This window comes from Lipotes vexillifer, unplaced genomic scaffold, assembly GCF_000442215.2.
Source record: "Lipotes vexillifer unplaced genomic scaffold, Lipotes_vexillifer_v1.1 scaffold21, whole genome shotgun sequence".
Lineage (NCBI taxonomy): Eukaryota > Metazoa > Chordata > Mammalia > Artiodactyla > Lipotidae > Lipotes > Lipotes vexillifer.
In genome coordinates this window covers 3919179-3930384 of record NW_006774065.1, presented here as the reverse complement: position 1 = coordinate 3930384, position 11206 = coordinate 3919179, and the positions used below count along the sequence as shown (strand labels likewise).

The following is an 11206-nucleotide window of genomic DNA, read 5'->3' as shown; positions in this document are numbered from 1 at the left end:
TGTACTCCACTTCCTGTTTGGCCTTCCCCAAGTTTCAAAAAGCAGACTAAAGCAGTTAATGACTAGAACAGTAGAGTCACAGGATTCCTAGTTCCTCCCAAAGGGATATAGACAACAATCTGACACATATCTTTGAACTGTTCTGCAGAAATTAAGACCCTCCCCACCAGGTGGAGGATGGTGACAACATGCTGACCACAAACATGAAGACCCCAGACTGGTTGGAACCAGAAGGCTGATGAAGATTCCCGAAACATCACCCTGTTACCTCACAACCAACCAATCAGAAAAATGTTCACGAGCTGATCATGCACCCTGCAACGCTCACTCCCAATGTTGCCTTTAAAAACCCTTGCCTGGGGGCTTCCCTGGTGGTGCAGTGGTTAAGAATCCGCCTGCCAATGCAGGGGACATGGGTTCCAGCCCTGGTCCAGGAAGATCCCACATGCTGCAGAGCAACTAAGCCTGTGCGCCACAACTACTGAGCCTGCAAGCCACAACTACTGAGCCTGTGTGCTATTACTTAAGCCCACGTGCCTACAGCCCATGCTCCTCAACAAGAGAAGCCACTGCAATGAGAAGCCTGTGCACCGCAGTGAAGAGTAGCCCCCGCTCGCCACAAATACAGAAAGCCTGCATGCAGCAACAAAGACCCGACACAGCCAAAAAAAAAAAAAATTCTTTGGTTCATCAAAGGATACAATGTTAAGAGGTGAAAAAAATAAGCCACAAATAGAGAGAAAAACCAAAAAACAGAAAACCCTTGCCTGAAAGCCATTGGGGAGTTTGGGTCTTTTGAGCACTAGCTGCCTGTTCTCCTTGCTTGGTGCCCTGCAAATAAATGCTGTACTTTTCTTTACCACAACCTGGCTTCAGTAGATGGGCTTTGCTGAGCATCAGGCAAGTGGACCCGAGTTCAGTTCAGTAACGTCAGCATCTTTTTCTGAATCCACCAATCAGACCCTATCCTCATCTCATGGAGGTAGTAAAGAAAGAGAGCAGAAGTTTTGCTTCAGCAGTTTTTCTACTGAGAAGTGGCAGTTCCCTCTCCTCTGTGTAAACTGGTGGAGGATAAGTTTCCTTCTAAAAGTTGCATTTGGTTTGGTGACTTATTCTTTTTTTTTTTAATTAATTTATTTGTCATTTATTTTTGGTTGCATTGGGTCTTTGTTGCTGTGCATGGGCTTTCTCTAGTTGCGGTGAGCGGGGGCTGCTCTTCGTTGTGGTGCACAGTCTTCTCATTGTGGTGGCTTCTCTTGTTGCAGAGCACGGGCTCTAGGTATGTGGGCTTCAGTAGCTGTAGCACGTGGGCTCAGTAGCTGTGGATCATGGGCTCTAGAGCACAGGCTCAGTAGTTGTGGCACACAGGCTTAGTTGCTCCACGGCACCTGGGATCTTCCTGGACCAGGGCTCGAACCCGTGTCCCCTGCACTGGCAGGCGGGTTCTTAACCACTGTGCCACCAGGGAAGCCCCTGGTGACTTATTCTTGATTCAGTAATTGTAGTCATGCTATGAGGATCATATGATGTGTTTGTCAGGATTCACTTCCTTGCAAGCCAAACTCAAAGTAGCTTAAGCAAATCAGGGAATTAATATGAGTAGAGGGACTGATCTTTCTTCAGGCAAAGCTGGATTCAGGGGTTTAATCATTATCACGAAGCCTGTTTCCTACCATCTCTAGACTCTGCTTCTCTCTGAATTCCCTTCATTCTCAGTCTAGCTCTTCCCAAGCAGTGGCAAAAATGGCCGTCAGCAGCTCCAAGCTTTCACTCTACCAGCTTAGAAACCCTGTGAGAATTTCTCCTTAATGCTTTCAGCAAAATCCCATAATGGAGTTTCACTCACCTAGCTTGAGTCATGTGCCCTCCTACTGGACCAATCGTGACCAAGAGAATGCAGTGCACTGATTGGTCAGACCTGGGTCATGTGTCTCTCTGCCATCTAGTTCCACACAAACCACATGAACCAACATGGATTATTCCTCCAAGGAATCAAAATACTATTTTCAGAAAATGGGGGGAATGGATACTAGGTGGGAGAAACATGACCATCACACACAATACAAAGAAAGGTAAGTTCAATGGAGAGAACAGCTTGTGGCTAGTGCCTTCAAAGGGGCTTTGCAGGGCAGGCACCAAGAGTCTCCTGGTTACCTCTGCAGTTGGCCCAGCTCCACCCATTAAATTCCTATGGGAGGAACATGTTATTTGTCCCCCCTTTCCTCAGCTGTAAAACAAGTTGCTTGTTCTATGTGACCTCTAAGTTTCTCTTAATCAACAGCATTCACTTCTTACGTATTTATTCAGTACCTATTGTATGCTAGTCAGTGTTCTGGACCCTTGAGATAAAGTAGTGAATAAAATACACAAAATCCCCTGCTCCTATGGAACGTACATTTTAGTCAGGAAGGAAACAAACAATAAACAAAATAAGTCCTGTGTGAAATGCAGATGGGACTGTTGGGTGTTTTCATGTGTAAATAGGTGGTCAGTGCAGACCATGCAGGTAATGCACATAGGAAGTGCTCAATCCATGGTATCTATTGCTCTCACTTTCATTACTATTCTTGTTTTATTATTTTATTATAATATTATTTATTATTTTATTATTATTACTGGCATATTAAAAGCATTTGGTGACTCCTTGGTGTCTCCAGCATTAAGTACCTTCAGCTTAACATATAAGGCCCTCTGCAGTAGGTCCTATTTTTTTAAATTGAGGTATTCACATATCATAACATTCACTCTTTTAAAGTGTACAGTTCATTGTTTTTTAGTATATATATAAGATTATACAACCGTTACTACTATCTAATTCCAGAACATTTTCATTACCCCAAAGAGGAACCCCAAACCCATTAGCAATCATTTCCCATTCTCCCTCCTCCCAGCCTCTGGCAATTACTAATCTGCTTTCTGTCTCTATGGGTTTGCCTATTCTGGACATTTCATATAAATAGCATCATACAGTATGTGGTCTTTGGGGACTGGTTTCTTTAACTTAGTATAATGTTGTCGGGACTTCCCTGGTGGTCCGGTGGCTAAGACTCCGTGCTCCCGATGCAGGGGGCCGGGGTTCAATCCCTGGTCAGGGAACTAGATCCTGCATGCCACAACTAAGAGTTCACATGCTGCAACTAAAAGATCCCGTGTGCCACAACTAAGACCGACGCAGCCAAATAAATAAGTAAATAAATATTTTTTTAAAAAGTATAATGTTTTCAAGTTTCCTCTATGTTGAGGCATGTATCAGCACTTCATTCCTTTTTATGGCTAAATAGTTCCTAAACTATTTTCCTAGCTCCATTTCTCATTATTCCTCATTCAAACCCTAAGGTTGAGCTGCACTAGACTACTTGTTGTTCTCCAATCATTCTGCATTCGCTGAGTTTCCATTTCTTTCACTTGGAATGGTTATACCCCCTCCTCAGACCTCTGTCCATGTAGGCCTCTCACAAATGTCACCCTCTGTGAGGTGCCCTGAGTGTTCTCCCACCCCAATGGGTCCTCTTTCTCCTCTTCACACTCCTTCATTTCAGCCAGTGGTGTTTATTTTCTCTCTAAATTTACTTAATTTTAACCCTCTGTGTCAATACTGTGACTGCCATGAAGGCACCAACGTTTTTTATCCTTAGCCCAGAGCCTCAGACTTAACAAGTGCTCCCCAGATATTTGTTCACTTGCAAGCCATCAGTATAACCCAGTGGTTCTAAATTGGGGGTGATTTTGCCTGCCCCCCACCCCCTGGGGCACTTGGCAATATCTGGAGACTCTGGAAACATTTTTGGTTGTCCCAACTAGGGGGTGATGTGTTCTATTGGCATCTAGTAGGTACAAGTCAGGGATGCTGCTAAACCCCCTTCAATGTGTAGGACAGCCCCCTACAATAAAGAATTATCTGGCTCCAAATGTCAATAGTACCAAGGATGAGAAACTAATTAATTCTCATTTTGAATAGGTTAGCAGAAAGAAATCAGACAAGATCAGTGTACCAGTGTGGCAGAAAATCTCATTAGGGAATTCATGCCTTTTTTTTTCTTTTTTTAGGTGCTGGGGGTGAGTCCAGTGCAAAGCTCTTTCCTAATGCCAGAGAGGTGCTCTGGGAACACAGTATTTTCACCACTTGCTCACCTCTGAGGGTGACAAGTGACCTCCCAGGAATCCTTGAAGTGCTAGGAATGTAACTCTGTTAAGGGAGAAAACTCTTAGGGCTTTTTAAGTCTAGCAAAATGTCACAAGTGAATTGTGCTCCTGGGGGAGGGCAGGGGTAGATGGTTTTCTTTTTCTTTTCAAAGTACCCTCTCCTGGATTCCTGGCTTCCCCACATACTGAAACTTTTTAGAACTGGCTCTGGAATAAATGATTCAAGGGAACATGAGGCCCTGTCTCCTCTCCTTTCCAAAAAGGTGCAAAGGATCTTTGAGAAAGGATTCTGTTCGCATTGTGCTCCGAAGAGCAACTCATTTGCAGAAAACTCATTTGCAGGAAACTCAAGGCACTCGTATCATTTAACTGTGAAAACAGTCACCCCAACAGAGGAGAGGTTACCAGCGTCAGTCACATCTTACGTTGCTGCTCATCTCATCCAACCGGTTCTTGTGAGTGACATGGAAATCAGGTAATATATGCCCTGAAAATGAAAGGTAGGAGCAGTCTAATTGAGGCAAGGAACAGGGGTTGACGTGCTATTTTAAAAAGTTTGTCCTTGGGGTAGAATTACCTGACATCCTGTCTGGGATTTGGTAGTGGTGTATGCTTAAAAGAACAACCTTTAGCACAGCTGGCACAGACATAAATGCCAAGCAGAGGATCCACAAAGCTCCACCCCCTCATTCTGGGCGCTCTCCAATTCTTGTGGGCCATAAAAAATAGCAAGGTGTAACTGCATTCCTAGGATCTCTATATCTTTTAACCAGTAAATGAACTTTCTTTTGTCTACACCTTTGACAAAATGCCACTCATTATGTGAAGTGGTTTGTTCAGTCCAATTTTGATGAAAACCCTTAAGGACAGAAACATATAGAGTACTTAGCACACTGTGAATCACAAAAGTGTTTAATGATGACAGTAATTGGGATAACAGAATGTGCTTTGAGTGGATGGTTTACAGGTCTTTAGATGAATTTAAAAAGGTATAAAAGAGATTCATTTATAGAATGAGATGGGAATCCCCAGAGGAACTACAGTTCTGTCAAAAGTGAACTAGAAAAGGACCAGTGCTTCTCGGTGATATACATTTATGTTTCAATAAAACCAAAAAGTATTCCAAATTAGATCATTTGCCTCAAATCTCAGTTTTCTTTTATTCCTAAATCCATTCATTCAGTCATTCCTTTATTCAACAAATACTATTTTTATATTATTTATGCTTCCTATTCAATTATCCCTTCTTTTATTCAACATTTACACATTGCCCGTTAGTTGTAATAATACAATGGCAAATGATCCTTGCCTTTGGGGTGCTTAGGATATAGTGAAATATTCATTCATTCTTTCATTTATTTATTTATTTATTTATTTTTGCGATACGCGGGCCTCTCACTGTTGTGGCCTCTCCCGTTGCAGAGCACAGGCTCTGGACGCGCAAGCTCAGCGGCCATGGCTCACGGGCACAGCCGCTCCGCGGCATGTGGGATCTTCCCGGACCGGGGCACGAACCCGTGTCCTCTGCATCGGCAGGCGGACTCTCAACCACTGCGCCACCAGGGAAGCCCCATTCTTTCATTTATTTACTAAAGTGTTTACTGTGTGCCCATATGTTCTGGGGATACAGTAAGAAAGAGGACAGGACCCTCAGGTAATGGAATTACATTCTAGTGGGTGGAAGGAAGAGCAAAAGCAAAGGCCCTGAGGCAGCTGCGAGCATGACTAGAGCCCAGTTAGTGAAGGGGGCACAGGACCAAATGCGGTGGAGAGGTATGCAGGGGCTAGATTATGTACAGTCCCAGTAGCATGGTATGTAATTTGAATGTACATTCATACACACACACAAACATATTACACATATTTGGTGAGCTAATCTTCACATTACATTACAAACTCCCCATTAAATTTAGTTATTTTTCAACCTAAATATTTTCAGAAGAAGGTTGCTTAGTCAAAATCTGGAGAAGGCTACTGTGATGTCTTTGTTAAGGGTGGGCTGAGAGCTTAAAAAAAAGTAGGGGAGCTGCCTTTCTTTTTTTTTTTTTTTTTGCCTTTCTTGTTAAGAGTTGTCCTTCTGATGAGAAGAGGTGGAAGCTGTGGGAGGAGAGAGGCAGGGCCCTCATCTTTGCAAGTCTTTGGCACTGCATGACCTCTCTGAGCACCCAAGTCAGAGGTGGGGAGAAGACCTGTTTAGCTAGACCTTCAAGAAAGTTAAGATTTGAGGCAAAGAAATTTGGGGCCTAGAATTTTTTATTCCCCACTTGGCAGAACCGTCTGAAAGTCGGAAACACTTCTGTATGACATGGCTGCAGTGGCCGTGCCTGAATCTCCATCACTAACCCTCCACCCTCACCCCACTGTCTAATAGGAACATATAGTATTTTCTCGAATTTTCCTAAACATTATGCAAAACGGCTCTTCTTTCCAAACAGATTGCCTCCCCTAAACCCTTCCAATATATAAGTTCTGGAGGTGTCACTAGATTAGGGTACTTCAGTTTCTTAATATATATACTACAGAATAATGATATGTGACCCGGTACTTTCTTCCAGGTTTTTCTTTAAAGGAATAGTGGCGTTATTTAAAACAATAGCTTTTAAAAGATATGGTTAAAGCAGGGGAGAAAACAGCCCACCTGTAATTCTCGGTATTTTAACTTAGGTCCCGTGTCTGGGGAATCCTCCTAGGTCCTTGAAGCTAGACAGTGAAGTAAAAAAGCGACTACAACTCTTGGACTACAACTCCCAAGAGACATTGTGTCCACATCCTCTGCGCAAGCTCGACCTCTGTGGCTGCGTAGGGCACCGAGCCGAGGAGGCGGGGCTTGGGCCTAAGCAGCGGGCCGTGGGCGGGGCTAGAGGCGTGGCCACAGAGGGGGCGGTGCTGCCGGCGAGGCCCGGAACACGCTAGCGGAGTGGAAGATGGCGGCGGTAGCGGTGGCTGCAGCCGGGACCCCAGTCGGGCTGAGGCGGAGAAGCCGCCGGTTCTGACCTCGCTCTGGCTCCAGTGCGCGCGGCGGAGCGTGTGCGAGGCCCCGCGCGTCGGGAAGGGGCGGCGGCGACTGCGCGCCGCCTTGAGGAGCGTCCCGGCGGCGGCGCGGCTGCGGCTGAGGAGAGAGCCGGCTCCGGGCCTCCGCGTCCTTCTGCTCCCCGGGCCCCCCGCCTCCTCGGGGGGGCGGCGGCGGCGATGTTCTCGGTCCTCTCGTACGGGCGACTGGTGGCCCGCGCCGTGCTCGGCGGCCTCTCGCAGACCGACCCCAGGGCCGGCGGCGGCGGCGGCGGCGACTACGGGCTCGTGACGGCCGGCTGCGGCTTCGGCAAGGACTTCCGTAAGGGCCTCCTTAAGAAGGGCGCCTGCTACGGGGACGATGCGTGCTTCGTAGCCCGGCACCGCTCGGCAGACGTGCTCGGTGAGTGCCCGGCCAGGTCCCCCCTTCCCAGCCCGGGATCCGCCTCCTGGGGACTCCCCTGCTCGGGGCTTTCCTCGCTCCTCCGGGCGGTAAGAGGAGCCCGAGAGCCAGTAGTAGCTCATTTGTACGGAGCGCTTACTATGTGCCAGGCGCCTTGCCAAGCGATCCAAGGTGCGTTTTCCGCTTGAACAACCCCCATTTTAGAGATGAGGAAATAGAGGCGCAAAGCGGGCCAGCCACACGCTCAAGGTCACACAGCCTGAGAATGTGACCAGTTTGCCCGAGTCCGGAACCGCACTGTTAGTCACTTGGTAGTGCCAGCCCCGGACGATCTCGTCCCCTCCCCCGGCGACACCTGCAGTCTCCGAACCTCGCTCTGGCTCCCGCCCTCTCTCCTCTCTCCTCCCTCTGCATGCCCCGGGGATCCCTGCTTCTTCACGCTCCTGACGCCACAGTCCGGCCTCGGGCAGCGGGATCCCGAGCCGACTGGCTGTCGTGAGCCCCACACAGCCCAGCCGCATTCTTTCGTCGTCTCGGTCGAGACCAGATCTACATCGTTTTGGAAGTCTCGCAGCGGAGGCTGCTGGCCTGGTGAAAAATCACTCGCAGTGCATTCTTCCAAACTGATCTTGCCCAGTTGAGGTCACTTGGGGTGTGAGAGTCTCCTTGACCCAAAATAGAATGGTCGAACCCTCTTCTAGACTGCGGCCAAGAAAGCCTTGAGAATTGGTTAAAGCCTTTAAAGGCCACAGGTGCTTCCAGTGGCCCATTCCAGTTACACCTTAGGGTTTGGGAGTCTAGAGTTAGAGCTTGCAGAAATGGCTAAATATAATTCACAAGCGATCAGAAACTTTACCATATTGTATGTCTTTGGAGGCAGTGCGTATGCCATAGAATCCTATGCCGTTAAATCTCTTTTAATAAAAAGCACTTCCTTTGTAATTGAAGGACATGTTGTCATTGAACTTAGGTTCAAATGTCGCTTTGGTTTCCCTTCTCAGGTGAGATTATTTTGATTACTTTAAATTTCATATTCTGAGGCAGAGTTAGGCATTGGAACAAATGGACCTGTAACTTTATGACCATAATTATTTTTTAATTTGGTCTTAGAATAACTGCCTATTATTTTTGCTTCTACTCATGTACTGTTTGTGAACATAGAACTAGAAAAGTGGTTATCAGTTTAATTCATGAAAGTCTCCATTACCTGGGTTGAAAAAAATCAGTTAGTGTTTAGGCAACACTTAAGACTCCTCAGAAGGGAACTTGCAAATTTTTTTTAAAAATTTTTATTGGAGTATAGTTGATTGACAGTGTTGGCGTTAGTGTCTGCTCTACAGCAAAGTGAATCAGTTATACATATACCCATTCTTTTTTAGATTCTTTTCCCATATAGGTCATTACAGAGTATTGAGTAAAGTTCCCTGTGGGAACTTGCAAATTGAAGTCCTACAAATCCACTCTAAAGTCAGCTTGACCCTGACTCGGTATCTTTTTTAAAGGTCTGTCAGTGGCTGTCGTTTTTCATTACAGTTGAGGCACTTCACAATTAGAAGCTTGTGACCTGTGCTGCTTTTTCAAGTTGCACTTATAGTGCAGCAGGATAGGGGATATTGAGCCACTAAGGTTCTGCCTTATAAATCTGCTATGTGCTGGCTTATGTGAAAGATTTGTAATTTGATTTATGATTTGGGGAATATTTTAATGTGTCAAATTTCTAGGCTGAAGCTTGATTTAAAATTTTTTGAAGGCTACCTGCTTAATGGAGTGGGGTATTCATAAGGAAAATTTTGGTCAAAACCATTCTGAAAAAAAGTATAAACATACCATCCTGGCAGAAACCTGGCCTGGTTTGGTGCTCAGCTTTGCCACTTTGTGATCTGTGGTTTTGGATAAGAGCCTCTCAGCTCATTTTCCTCATCTAGACTAGAGGATGAAGGGAGTGGAATACCTGACCCTCAAGAACTTCCGACCATCATATCATATTTTCTTTTTGTTTTGAAAAGACAGCACCCTTTGTTATTTTGCATCTCAAATAATGGGCATTACTTCCTGTCTTATTTACATGGGCACCGTCAGTAGATTTGTTCTGTTTTACATCTGTCTCTAAACCACCAGTGGTTCTTAACTTTCCTTGGTTCACAGCCTCTTGGTTTACTGCCCAAGGGCTCTTTTGCCCCAAAAATATGCAGAGAGACAAAAGTTTGCATAGGTCCTTGGGGACTTCACTGACCCCGTGAAGTCCATCCATGTGCCACCTAGAGGCCCATGAAGGGGTACCAGATTAAGAACTACAGCTCTGTTCCCCTCTTGAAAGGAATGTTGCTAGGCATAACCAGACAGATGATTGCTTATGTGGTCTGTGGCCATATTTGACAAAGAGCCGTTTTAAGAGAGAGAGTTGCATGCAAATCAGGGAACACAGGTTCTCTAGCTAGGACTGTTTTGGAGGAGTTCTTCCAGAAAGCCTTCTTGGGAGCCACCTGATACAACTTCTGAGTTGGCCTCATTTGATCTTTGGTTTCCACAATCCAGTCCGTATGATGGTGACTTCTATTTTATTGACACCATCCCATTCCAGGCAGGTCTGATTATCTCTTGCTGTAAAAGAGGTGATGAGTCTCAGTGAGTTTTTTTTTTTTTTTTTTTTGTGGTACGTGGGCCTCTCACTGTTGTGGCCTCTCCTGTTGCGGAGCACAGGCTCCGGATGCGCAGGCTCAGTGGCCATGGCTCACGGGTCCAGCCACTCCGCGGCATGTGGGATCTTCCCAGCCTGGGGCACGAGCCCGTGTCCCCTGCATCGGCAGGCGGACTCTCAACCATTGCGCCACCAGGGAAGCCCTCAGTGAGTTTTTAATACTGCTTTTTACTCTGGAAGTTGGAGTTGTAAACTGAATTTCATTAAAGGGCTATGTGGAGGGAGTTCCCTGGTGGCCTAGTGGTTAGGATTTGGTGCTGTCACTGCCGTGACCTGTGTTCCATCCCTGGTCGGGGAACTGCGATCCCACAAGCTGTGCGGAGGGGCCCCAAAAAAAAAGGCTATGTCGAATAATAATGTTATGTTGAACCTCAGTGCTTTGAACCTTCTAGTTCTGTAGATAATTCATTTTCTTTGGGTTGACACTGTGTTTATTGCAAAGTTATCTGTGCAACTCACTGTGGTCATCTAGGACTCTTTGTTTGGAATGAAAGCTGTTTATTTCTTTTGTATTAGAAAGAGAAAGCTGATTTATTTCTTTAATTTAGAATTGATCTGTTGTATTAGTCATGCAGTGAGTAAAAGTACTTGGTGCTTTACAACATTTTTGTAGAGTCCCACTGGATTTCTTTTAGGAAAAACCAACTATGGTGGGTGTGGTGAGACATAAGAACTACTCCTATCCCCTGGAAAATTGGCAAAGGTGCTTTCTCTTTATTAGGTCCAACAGGAGTAAGCCAGTACCAGCAGGAGCTATGCGCACTTTTCTTTTTCCTTCTTCCCTGTGACTAATACTGAGTTCTCTTATTACTCTATATGGCATGGTTGCCTAAGTACGTAAAAATATGAGAACTGCCTAGCGTGTAACTGCTGGGCCTCCCACAGCCCTAAGCCAATTAACAATAGAATCAAAGACTGTTGAGAGTTGTAAGACTTAGGAACCTTGCAATCCA

At 45.8% G+C, this 11206-nt stretch overlaps 1 protein-coding gene across 1 annotated transcript in view; it reads left to right on the top strand.

The window, feature by feature from the left end:
- The first annotated feature begins 7113 nt into the window (after positions 1 to 7113).
- PPTC7 (protein phosphatase targeting COQ7) overlaps positions 7114 to 11206 on the top strand; it is a 39360-nt gene continuing 35267 nt past the window's right edge. The window contains exon 1 of the mRNA XM_007448733.1: positions 7114 to 7555. Coding sequence (XP_007448795.1) covers positions 7333 to 7555 — 223 coding nt within the window. The 5' untranslated portion in view covers positions 7114 to 7332. The remainder of the gene's footprint in view (positions 7556 to 11206) is intronic.